Source organism: Cryptotermes secundus, unplaced genomic scaffold (assembly GCF_002891405.2).
Source record: "Cryptotermes secundus unplaced genomic scaffold, Csec_1.0 scaffold516, whole genome shotgun sequence".
NCBI lineage: Eukaryota > Metazoa > Arthropoda > Insecta > Blattodea > Kalotermitidae > Cryptotermes > Cryptotermes secundus.
In genome coordinates this window covers 1,055,241-1,068,457 of record NW_019745084.1, presented here as the reverse complement: position 1 = coordinate 1,068,457, position 13,217 = coordinate 1,055,241, and the positions used below count along the sequence as shown (strand labels likewise).

General features: G+C 44.6%; 1 protein-coding gene and 1 non-coding gene across 2 annotated transcripts in view; one reads left to right on the top strand and one right to left on the bottom strand.

Moving 5' to 3' along the window:
• The window catches only part of LOC111874903 (formimidoyltransferase-cyclodeaminase), a 43,253-nt gene extending 34,109 nt beyond the window's left edge, over positions 1 to 9,144 (top strand). The window contains exons 7-10 of the mRNA XM_023870767.2: positions 1,932 to 2,073; positions 5,159 to 5,320; positions 7,560 to 7,742; positions 8,844 to 9,144. Coding sequence (XP_023726535.1) covers positions 1,932 to 2,073; positions 5,159 to 5,320; positions 7,560 to 7,742; positions 8,844 to 9,029 — 673 coding nt within the window. The 3' untranslated portion in view covers positions 9,030 to 9,144. The remainder of the gene's footprint in view (positions 1 to 1,931; positions 2,074 to 5,158; positions 5,321 to 7,559; positions 7,743 to 8,843) is intronic.
• Trnam-cau lies at positions 1,524 to 1,595 on the bottom strand. The gene has a single exon. It is a non-coding gene; the product is annotated as a tRNA-Met (tRNA).
• Positions 9,145 to 13,217: the final 4,073 nt, after the last annotated feature.

The window sequence follows — 13,217 nt, the reverse complement described above, 5'->3', positions numbered from 1 at the left end:
TAATTCGGTCTATTTAGTTAGATAAAGTTAAGTTCCACTTGCTATTTGGCTTTATCCCACAGCGATTGCTCGCAACAGTATTTCATCAAACGCCGCCATAATGGCTGGCCTGCAGCTTTGCTTAACGCATGAATTTAGTATGTCCATCTAGATTCTCGTCAGGTAAACTGCGTCTGCCTCTTTAACTCAGCAGAACTGCCTCGTTCACTCATGGACTCAACACGTGTTCTGCACGTGCTTAGCAGAGTGACTATCTGATCTAGCGATCCTGATTAATCCTGATTTACGGCTATCTCCCATGTCCAAGTAAGTTAAATTTCCAATTTTACTTACTTAGTTACTTATGGAGCTGAGCACTTCTTGAGAAGCCAAATTTGCAGCGACTCAAGAATTTCCCAGCATTTTATGGAATCCTAAGGTTCATTACCGTGTTCACAAGAGCCCCTTCCTGAGGCAGATCAATGACATCCATACCATCCCATCCTATCTCTCTAAGATCCATAATGTTGTATTTTAGCGTCCTGTTGCACTGATTTTCGTCCATGATATCTATACAGTGGCCGTCTTGTAGTGCACTCAGTTTCACTTGTTATTTCACAACATGTTTCGGCAACATAGTGCCATCATCAGGTGCTCCATTTACGTTAATCTACTGCATTGCTTGCCATTATGTCATTGTAATATTATTTAAAAAATATTTAAAATATTCCTCAATTATAATAAATTTTTATACACTAAAATCTTGTTAAGATATTCATCTTATATGTCCCAATTCAAACCCGCGCATGGTTCCTCCACTATGGGAGTCGTTCCTCTTATACTCCGTGTATATCGTGTCTCGTGATGTGTGTTCCCTTTTTGGCTGCGGGTGTAAGATCCATTTACCCACCTACGCCTTGGTCTTCCCAGTGGTCTCTTTCCTCCCGGCTTTCCCACCAATATCCTATATGCATTCGTCATCTCCCCCATTCGTGCTACATGTCCTGCCCGCCTCATCCTACTTAACTTGATCATTCTAATTGTTAAATTTTCAATACGCAGTAAAACTAAAAACAATTCCCTGCAATAAATAAATTTGAACGTATAAACCTCTGAGGTCACACTCCCAGAATGCTTCCAGTGTTACCCGAGTATCCTCTACCGCAGTTTCCTGTGTTACGGGAGCGTGTTGTGGTCTCCTACAAGGAGGAACATTTAGCCTCCATCTTCAGGGTGCAGGATAATTGTCGAAAACGTCGGTACACATCTACCAGACTTCCTATCTTAAAAGACCACGATACGACCATAAGTGACTCTGTGTTCATCACACAATTCCCATCTAACTGCTAGTATAAAGATGGGAGGGGGGGGGGTTCACGGCTGTGTTTGGAATGGCATCTGTTAATGAGCGCAATTAAAATATTGTGAGTTATAATGTCCCATAATATTAAGGATACTGCCAACCCGGAAAGGAAGGTCTTTCTGACTGCATGCGCTGTTTAACTCAGCGAAAAAGAGAATATTAAATATAACAAAGAAAAAATTAGCAGAGCGTGGTTTCGATCCACGGACCTCTGGGTTATGGGCCCAGCACGCTTCCACTGCGCCACTCTGCTATGAGCACTAAGAGCCTCGCGTCTGAACATGTCAGATGTGCTAAAGGTTTACCGACGTTTCGGAGGATTTTACTGCCTCGATCTTATTCAGAGAATCGAAAAGTACAGTGAGCCAGTGAGTTCTGCTTGCTGATTTCTTTCTTCTTGTTTTCTTACATACCCTATTCATCTGTCCTGAAGATGGAAGCGGTACGTTCCTCCGAAATATCGTCTTAAGACCAGTAACAGATAAATTAAGTGCTTCAACCCTGATGAGTGCCATTCGCATTATAAGAAGGTGATTAGCAGAGTCACAAGTTCCCTAGAATTGAAGATATTGCTGTTTGTTTGTCTCAGGGAACGCGTGATCGAGTACCGATTGGGCAGCACGTCCTCAGGGTCACTGGTGCGTCTCCCAACAGAAAGCTTTGTGCGTGCTGTTGGAGCTCGGACGCCCGCACCAGGAGGAGGATCCGTCGCGGCGCTGCTAGCCGCTCTCGTGAGTTACATCCGGACATTGAGCGCAGATATTTGAGAAGGTTCCCTACCCCGGTGACGGGCGAAACTAGTTATCTGGAGGCGGGGGGACAGAGAGGGGACGAGATATTCCGTGAAAGTGAATTGATTATAATTCTCAAAATATCGTACTATTTGTGAAATATCAATTGATGAAAATGAATTATGCTGGTTTAAGAAATGGAAAATTAAGTATGACGTTCTCTGTACACAACACACCACACCACAACAGAATATAAAACAACGCAACACCGTTACATGTAGTTCCGAAATCATCTTCTNGGGGGGGGGGGGGGAAGCTGATAACTGGTGACATGACACCTTTCCAAATGACTAGCCTTACTTTTCTCCAGTTCCAGACGTCAGCAAATTCATAGGCCTATATACTAATGAATGGAGGGTCACTTGAAAAGGTGACAAAGCTCAGGTACATTGAGACAATATTAATACACATTGCTGGGATGTTACATTGAGTAATCTCGTAGAAATATACGTAACCGTTACTTCTGGCTTCTACCGTGAAGGTGAAGGCACAGTTTCTTCCGAAGCACTGGGACCTTTCTACATTATTACGTACAATATTACATATTACACATCCCTGAAGGTAGTATTGTATTTTCATATTCACTGCCGTCTCGCGCGCAACTCACACTACTTACTTACTTACTTACTTACTTACTTACGAAGGCCGCGCCATAGCTCAAGCGGTTAGTCGCTGGCTTCCCACAGCGGCGGCCCGGGTTCGATCCCGGGTCTGGTCAAGTAGGATTTGTGGTGGAGAAAGTGGCGCTGGGGCAGGTTTTCTCCGAGTACTTCGGCTTCCCCTGCCAATCTTCATTCCACCAATTGCTCCACAATCACCCTCACCTATCATCTGGGGCTGGTACAATAGGCCAGAAGTGGCCGCAGTACAAGGAACTTAGTCCCACCCCACTAGCAATAAAAAAAATACTTACTTATGGAGCATGTGATGAGCTCAACAATAAGTTCAGAAAAATGTATTGGTTGCTTGGATGCAATTCTGAGCTATCAGTCCACAATAAACTTACATTATACAAACAAACTCTAGGTCCAGTTTGGAGTTATGGTATCCAGCTCTGGGGCTTCACCAGTGAATCCAACATTCAAGTGATTCAACGCTATCAGAACAAAGTGCTAAAGTGTGTTGTCAGCGCACCAGGGTACGTTCGTGTAACAGTGACCTTGGGATCGAGACGGTTACAGATATCATCGCTAAGTCCGCCACCTCTCATGAAAAGAGATTCCAAAACCATGTCAACATTGAAGCGTCCAGACTTCTCAACGTGAACAATATCATTAGACGACTCAAACGGAAGAAACCGTTCGAACTAGTTAAATGTTGAAGTACTACTAAGTAATTCAGTGGAAGTGACTTAGTTTTAATTTACGTAGCATGTTAGGTTAATAAAATTAATCGTTAGTTACCCAACTAGTTTTAATTGTAATTAAGTTCTGGGTTACCCAGTCTTTAATTAAAAAAAAATCTTATGGAGTTGAGCCCTTCTTGAGAAGCCGCCAATTGTGCAACCACTCAAGAATTTCTCAAGCATTTTATGGAACCCGAAGGTTCATTACCGTGTTCACAAGAGCCCTCCACTGGTCTCTATCCTTAGCCAGATCAATCCAATCCATACCATCCCATCCTATCTCTCTAAGATCCATTTTAATATTTTCCATCCACCTACGCCTTGGTCTTCCCAGTGGTCTCTTTCCTTCTGACTTTCCCACCAATATTCTATATGCATTCCTCGCCTCCCCCATTCGTGCTTCATGCCCTGCCCACCTCATCCTCCTTGACTTGATCATTCTAATTATACTTGGAGAAGAGTACAAGTTATGAAGCTCCTCACTGTGCAGTTTTCTCCAATCTCCTGTCACTTCATCTCTCTTCGGTCTAACTATTCTCTTCAACGCCCTGTTCTCAAACACCCTCAGTCTATGTTCCTCCCTTAATGTCAGAGACCAAGTTTCACACCCATACAAAACCAAAAGCAAAATTATAGTTTTGTATATTCTAATATTTATGTTTTTGGACAGCAGACGAGAAGACAAAAGGTTCTGGACTGATTGATAGCAAGCATTACCCGAGTTCAATCTCCTCTTAATTTCTTCCTGAATCAGGTTTTGATTTGTTATCGTCGTTCCCAAATATCTGAACTGTGCCACATTTTCAAAACCTCTGCTATCTGTCTTTGCCCTGCATTTCGGTCAAGAGTCAGCAATATATACCTAGTTCTCTCTGTGTTTACTTCTAGACCAACCTCTTTACTGCGCAACTCACATTAAAGTTTTAAAATTTTAAAGTTTTTAAAACCCTCAGATGTTTCAAGTTGTACACCTCTACTTAACACATTTGTACTACACCTGGTATTGAAGTCAAGCTGGAGGTCACGCTGCCTCTCCTCGTCTGGCCCCCAAAATTCTAATCAAGACGTCTGTAGCTGTATACATTACTTCAGAGACATGTGAGTGTCCCGTCGAGGGAGATACAGAAATCGATGGCGTATGGAAGCAAACTGTTGAGGACGACACCTGGACTTATAGACTATTTCCGTCATGTCGACATGGTCGTTGTAGCTTTCACTTCGGCATCCAGCTCAAACTAGTTTTGACAGGTTTCCCCGATAACCAGGGTTTCATATGCAATATCGTCACCTCATATAACGCATGCGAATCTTTTTCTGCGATGACATCTCAAAACTGGGCTTTAGTCGGCAATTCTCGTGCCACTGGTGATTTGAAATCAGCTGCACAGAGCATTCTGTTTGTTTACATAACCGTCTTCTCAAACACGTTCCCTGATTTTCGTGATTGAGGTTTTATTTGGCCATATTTATCGAGTGAATTAAACTCACATGGTTATTTTCGTGTAAGTATTTTGGGCACAAAGTGCTCACTGTGAGGACCCTCTGAAGAAATTTTGCATTCGACATGAGGGCACATTTGGTACGCTCTTCCTCTCTTGCGTGATTTCTCCTCCCATCCCGACAGCTGTGTCTGGGCATTGCCAGTTCAACATGTCGCCGTCACACTGTGTCATGTTGCAGGGCGCGGCGCTCGGCACAATGGTCGGACAAATGACCTACGGGAAGCGTCAGTTCGAGCCTCTGGACGCCACAATCAGACAGCTGCTACCCATCGTACACGACGCCATGAACAACTTGCTGCCGCTCGTAGACGCCGACGCAGCAACCTTCAAGCAATATATGGTGACTATGTGCCTGTGTACTAGGCTAAGTTATCACATGACAAGAGCTTCTGAGATTACTGTGATTTGGGCTGTGACGTCGTATAGTCTGGTAGAACTTTACCCCTTTTCTAGAAATCAACCGAATCCGTCTTCAGGATAGTACTGCAGTTCCCTGAAAATGAAGTGAAGTGGTTCCATCGAGAGTTACTAAGTTTCTACCAGACTACACGACATCACATTCTTCGCCACAGACAGAACGGCAGTTCCGCTTTAAAGATCTCGACGCGAATTGTCTCTTTGTTCTCTGATGCAATTATGCACTTGGTCGGCCACGTTAAGGGAAGAACACTGGATGGGGTGTTTGGAAGCGGGGTGTTGAGGAGAATATGTGCACCTAAGGGAGAGACTGGAGGAAATTCCGTAATGGGGTGATATATACTCCGTACACTTCAACAAATAAGTTTAGGGACGATAAGATGGGCGCAATGTGTAACACGCACGGGGAGATGAGAAAAGTATTTTCCATTTCTATCGGAAAATTCAAAGGGAAGTCTTGGAATAAGTGAGAGGATAATATTAAAATGTAATTTACAGAAAGAGGGCTGGAAGAATCTGATTGGATTAACCTGGCTCAAGATGGGAAAAGTGAAAGGAATTTGTGATCACGGTAATGAAGGGAGGTTTTGATTGGCTCAGTCGCTATTAGTTTCTGAAAAAGGACCCTGCTCCAGGGAGTTGGTCAAACAAAGTTATGAACGTGATGACAGTGGCGCGTTGTATGTCGGGAATTTTTGGGAAAGTAACATGAAGAATGTAAAAATTATGTTTTGCCTAAAAACATTATGGAAATTTTGATGGAAAAATTTATGAGCTCGCAAGCTGTACTGATTTTCTGATACGTTTCATTAACATCGCTAATTAAATTATTTCATTAATCATTAATTGGTGGTCTAAGTGATGACTCATTATGAGATTTGTACCGTGGTGACATGTTTTTTTATTGCTAGTGGGGTAGGACTAAGTGCCTTGTACTGCGGCCACTTCTGGCCTATTGTACCAGCCCCAGATGATAGGTGAGGGTGATTGTGGAGCAATTGGTGGAATGAAGATTGGCAGGGGAAACCGAAGTACTCTGAGAAAACCTTCCCCAGCGCCACTTTGTCCACCACAAATCGAACTTGGCTAGACCCGGGATCGAACCCGGGCCGCCGCGGTGGGAAGCCAGTGACTAACCGCTTGAGCTATGGCGCGGCGTTTGGTGGTGACATGTTATAGACACGTTGCTGTAATTGGTACATTTCTTCTGGCCTACCAAGGCCATCATCCCCTCCACATTTCGTCCACGCCGGAGTCTTTCTTCCTCCAGCGGGGAAGCGAGGGTTAGCACTATGCGCCAGTGGAGAGAGGTGGTATGTTGACGTTGACAAATAAAATCAATGTCCACGACTAATTTTTTAATTTGCTTAGTGGGGGGTGGAGGCCAACTGGGTCCACTCGGCCCGGCGGCCACTGATTGGCCTATTGTAGCCTGCCCCGGGTGATTATGATGATGGAGAATTTGGTGGAATGAAGATTGGCAGGGGAAACCGAAGTACTCGGAGAAAATTCGGCCCAGCGCCACTTTGTCTACCACAAATGCCAGTTGACCAGACCCGGGATCGAACCCGGGCCGCCGCGGTGGGAATGTCCACGACTACAATAATCCTTATACTGATAAAGCTGTCCCTGTAACAGGCCGTGGAGGCACACAGGGTTGTGAGACGTCGAGATTCCCACATTTTCTCTAGACAATCATCTCACAGATGGCGGTGAGGTTGTCAGCCTTACGCGCCGGCCGCCCTTTAACTTCAGGAAGATTCCTGGTACTTATTTCTGTTAGAGGCTGAGTCGACCCCAGTGCTATAGTGCGGCTGGAAGGGGTAGGTCAACTGAAAAACCCAATGATCTCATCCGGAATAGAACCCGCGACCTTCGGGCTTGTAGCATTAGTGCCTCTATCAACTACGCTTGCCCGCAATACGTCCACTGATGGAATTAGAATTTTACGTTCTAATCCGCTAGAATTTACAAAATGAGCACAATAATCCCTGACAAGCTTGTGGTCACTCAGCTCGGTAAAAATTTATACTAGCCGGAAATTCATTATCATATTCACAGCAGCCTACCACTGCCCATTGCAATCCCTCGGAACCACGATGTCTACTAATTAAACGACGAGTTACTTGCAACGGTTGTCTGACTTCTGAAACTCATTTCAGGATGCCCTGAAGCTGCCTAAGAGAACAGCGGAAGAGGAAGCTGTGAGGGACCAAGCATTACAGGAAGGTCTCCTGAAGGCCACACAAGTTCCTTACAGTGTTGTGAAGGAAGTGAACTACCTGTGGCCCACCCTCGTGCAGCTGGCGAGGGTGTGCAACATGGGGACTGCTTCTGACTTGCAAGTATGCACCTTTCTAAATCCTGTCAGAGTTCCGAATTTCTCTATGGCGCTCTCCCGCGTTGGTTCACTTGTCTGCGTTTATCCACCTTCTGTACGGAGCCAGCCAGAGGTGTTGTTATACTGAGTGTTCGCCAGTGCTTAACTGCACAACGATGTCAGCAACGCTGGGTTTCAATTGTAATTAACTCGAATTTAATCAGTTTTAATTGTATTACTAATTTTGAGAGAAATGTGTTGGAGTAGTTGGTTGAGGCACTATGCTACAAGCCTGAAGGTCGCGGGTTCGATTCCCGACGAGGTGATGGGATTTCTTCAATTTTCCTAATCCTCCCAACCGCACTATGGCCCTGGGGTCGGCTCAGCGCCTAAAAGAAATTAGTAGAAGGAATCTTCCTGGGGGGTAAAGAGCGGCCGGCGCTTTAGGCTGAACTCTCCGCCATTTGCGAGCCGATTGTCTAGAAAATGTCTCGACGTCTCACAACCCTATGGGCCTCCACGACCTGATACAAGGATAGCTTTTATTAGCAATTTTAAAGCACCATTCCCACTCATCTGTCATGACCATACAACTGACACTGTGCCATCTGACGGAACATGTAGCCTTTATGAATAATTAGTAAACTCACTCGCGAATTGGCTACCGGAGGCGGATAAGCGTAAGAATCAGTAATGCAGCGCTTACTGTGTACGATGTGCATACGGCGCAGTCACATCTGTGCCGTAGCAAGATTGGTAACACTGTTGGTGGTGGTAACTGTTTCGACGCAATACCGACTCGCTTGTCACAAAACCCGGTTTGTGCGTCATGCCAGCAACCCGAGCTTATGAACCTCTCCTATCGTGATGCAGCAACACTCCCCATACCGACCGTGCTTTCCCTGCTCCGCCACACAGCCCGCATTTGCAGTTATCTGCATCAGGTCAGTGAGACTGTGAGAGGTGAAGCGGGTCAGCCTGCTGCCTGGCTTTGTGCAGAGCACATGTGGCACCAATTCTGTGACCAACGGGCAGCTTGTGGGGGTGGGTGAAGACACCGATTGGTCTCTGCTCGAAATGACACGTGCTAGGTCAACACTGCAGTAACAGACGGTCTTGTTGACAGGTTGGCGCGCGGTGCTTGGAGACCAGTGTATGGGGTGCGTATTACAATGTCGCCATCAATCTGCAAGGTTTGAGGGACACGGCAAGAAAGGAGGAGCTGGAGACAGAGATGAAAGAGGCGGTGCGCGTCGCACAAGAAGGACTACAGATGGTGCTGTCAGCGCTGGCACAGAGGAAGAACGAATAAGATGCAATTTTATTTGTGGCCGGTTACTGTGAAGTGACAGGTGTAATTTCATTGCTGAAGTTCTAATGAGAATCCAGGCATTTATGATCAGAGTAAATGTAGTTTTCATACATAATCATATGATATGCTCAATATATTTTACACAGCAAATATGCCCATGCCATTACACCTTACATATATCTAAAATTACTGAAAGCATTCAGTATTAACGTGTCAGAAAGATATGGCTTACACAACGTGAAACGACTTTCGCTTACAAGCGTTACATAGTGATTCCTTATTAAAAATAAACAAGTCGAAAATAATAAACAACATATGCCATGTGACGTTTAGTTGTCAAGGTACGTGTCAGCATCAGATGGTCAAACTACGGGCGTTCGAGGTGGCCTCCGTTCGATTCTCTCACGGGGTGAAGCTGAGTCCACTTGGCACTGCGGCCAATCTTTGGCCTGTTGTACCAGCCCCGGACGATAGATGATGAGTATGGAGCAGTCGGTGGAATGAGAATTCGCAGGGGAAACCGCAGTACTCGGCACACTTGCCCCAGGGCCACTTTGTCCAAAGCCCGCGTTGTCTGCAACACACGTGACTTTCTGGCAGTTGCCACTGTCACGACAGCTTGGAGTCTTGTAATGCTGGGCGGGACTGCATAAACGTATTCCTCCGCGTATCCCCACAGGGAGACGTTCTTGGCAGTTAGGTCCGGCGACAGAGGAGGCCATACATTCGGCCCTCTGCCTACCTGGATATGACGGACATGTTCCCTATAGTGCGCTGCAACTCTGCCTTACAGCTAAAGGCACGTCTCCAAGCAGCGCCTGTGGAACTCCAGTTTATACGATTTTAAAATTAGAACTAAAGATTTTATAAGTGCCAACGTGTGTAACAAAAATAATCTATAAACCAGACAGATATCAACGAACTAGATGTTGATAATAACAAGGAAAGGAACAATGTGTTTTTAGATGTTAAATTTTAAACTAAGTGCTGTGTAACAGCAACGTGAGTGTACACACCTGATGATGGCCGTTTGAGGCCGAAACATGTAGTGTATAGGAGAGCAAGATCAAGGACATATACTATAGTGTTTGCACTTGGGACGGAGTTCATATCATTTATCGTACGGAGTGCAACAGGATGCTTAAATATAATATCACAAAGTGCACTGCACTGATGGCAACATACCGGATCCTACTGAATTATCATTATCAGCTTATTTTGTTGTTTAGTCACGCCGTGTGTTGAAGTTACCACCACGTTCTTGCGTACATTTCGTTTTCCGTCTTCAGGAAGAATGAGGCGCAGGGCCCTAAAGACGTTGACTGGAGTTCCATGCGGGCCTACCCTCTTTCCGGCTAATGATGGCTAATGATTTGCAGGCCGAAATAAATGGCAAGTCCCGAAAGCGAACACTTTGTACAGACCGCGAATATCAACTGCGTGTTCCCTCGCTAGCAGTACGATTTATGTGCCACGTGTGAAACGCGACATTCGTGGACAGTGTGACTGGCGGTTGGGTGCTCTGTACATTCCAGCATCACAGCCTCAACTGACGAGGGCTGGCTTTGTTCTTAGCACGCGACGGAGAGTGCTACAGTGTAACTTCATATCTGTTTTATACAGGTTATTCATAAGTCTGTGAAACATTTTAAAAATTCACGACAAATAAACTATGCATCGGGTCATGGTAATTCTTAAGCCGATAGAGAATGAATCTCTCCAAGTTTATTTTAAGTCCCATTGCCTGCTAATCTCAGGGACCTTCGCAACCGTATCACCGCTGCTGGGGCTCGGGTCAACCGCGATATGCTGACCCTGGTGTGGGACGAAATGGATTATCGAACAGATGTCTGCCGTATCAGCAAAGGTGGACACATTGAGCATCTGTGAATTATGTAGAAAAAAACTTGGTGAGCTTATCTCTATTTCAGGTTAATAAAATTTGGTGTCCGTTGCGTAGTTTATTTATTGTACATTTTCAAAATGTTTCACGGACTTATGAATAACCCTGTATTATTTGCAAGGTAAATAGGTAAAGCTGTCCCCGTGACGGGGCATGGACGCCCATAGGATTGTGAGTCGTCGAGGCTCCCACAATTTGCTAGACAATCTGCTCACAGCTGGCGGGGAAGTTGTCAGCCTTACGCGTCGGCCGCCCCTTACCCCCAGGGAGATTCCTGATACTGATTTCTACTAGTGGCTGAGTGAACCCCAGAGCCAAAGCGCCGCTTGAAGGGTTAGATCAAATGAAAAATCCGATTACCTCATCGGGAATCGAAACCGAGACGTAATTTATTTAATGACGCTGTCATAATCTCAGACTAAATAACATCAAATGCTGGATAACTGTGAATATTGAATCGGTAAGGATATGAAAGGAAACTGTCGTGAACTAATTCAGGCTAATATCCTGGAATTCACCTGGAAAAACTGAGGAACCCCACGGACACCTGAAATTAGGATAGTCGGTGTCTCAACCGAGCAACATCTGCATACAAGTCAGAAGTGTTAGCGCTGTCTCTGCAGCCACACTGAAACTGATACTGCATCTGTACAAGTGACTCGAGACAAGAGACGGATGGCTGTGGGCAATATTAGGCGTCTACACCGCTACAGAGCAACACGCACGTCACGTTACGGCTCCACGTGAACTTTTCAGCTTCAATGGGGACCGACCCACGTGCCCATGCTCTCTGAGATTTCACAGGAAACTTTGTAACACAGCTCAGATGCATTATATTTCTGTGTTCTGTGTTATGAAGTGACTTTTGTAATTAACTCACGTGGGAATGGAACTGAAAGTTTTGTTCCAGCGTGCTGTGAAATGATTATATTTTCAGAATACTGAACCAGTTATCAAATTTATACAGAATTATTGCCATTTTGAAAACAAAACCATGTCTGAGGAGACATGGAAAACAACAGAGCATCGAAACAGTTTACAGCGCACATGCTGATGGTGCGGAGAAGTTGGGAACCACGACCGAAGAGACGGAGGGGAATTCTGACAGGCTAACGTAGACACATCATCGTTCGTGTTGAAGAAGTTTCCAGACGTAATGCTGGTCATATTAAGCACTTGATTCACAGAGGATAGATCTCCATGCAGTGGTCTTTCTTTTGTATGTTAGTTTCTAGTATTGTGATTAAAATAAAGATTTTATTAATAGATCAAATACTAGATAATTTCGTGCGCCACTCTGTAGCTTCGATCAAGCGACAACTGTACAACCCGTGAGCTAAAGGTTCAGTTGTGGCGCTGGTCCACTCATGTGGGGCCACTGAACTGCGCAAGGCAGCCAATTTGTGGACAACTACAGTGTTGTCGAGTTTAATTCTTCTCAGAGCAATTCAATAATCGAAATGAATAAAATAAAATTAATAGTTTTCATACATATAATAAATAACAACCATTTTATTAACATTAAAACGTGATTTACTATTTTGTACGAAAATAATTTAATTTAAATTAAATTTTTAGTCAGGTTCGATTCAGTCTCAAAACTTTGTTATAATGGGTGACGTAAATGATAAATGTAGCCAAAAATGTGATAAAATAAAAAATACTCCCACATTAAAATTCAGGTCTCTAACTATAACTTACGTCGCTTCTGACTTTAAGACATGTAAATTGCAGATATTCGTCAAATTGGAATTCAGCTACTTTTGTCTAAGACTGTATCCCCTATACATCCTTACGTGACCATGTAATAATAAGTTCCTCCCAAAACGAAATGACAATACTAATCAGAGGACGAGTAGAGGGATAGAAAATTTACACATATCTAGCAAAGCACACGGCGTCATTCTTACTTTCGTGGGAAACACATCTCGCAGTTTTCATGGCCGCAGTATAATTTCTCCTGCGTTGTAATCTCCTGCTTCCTGAAACTCTCCGAGTGCATCCACTGCTGAGTGCTGAAACAAAGAAAGCTCCGGTCCGACACCGAGACCACTCTATACAAAATGTCCTTCAGCCCAGAGCCAGACTCTGGGTACAACTGGATTTCATCTTGCAGACAGATCGCGTGCAACTGAACACGCTTCGCAATGCAACTTCAATTAGCGACCGTCATCTGAGGTATCTTGCAACTGGCTTCCACTTCACGAACTGATTGGAATAATGTCATCGAATCGTCCATCCGTCTGTCTGTCCGTTCATCCATCCGTTCATCCATCCGTCCATCT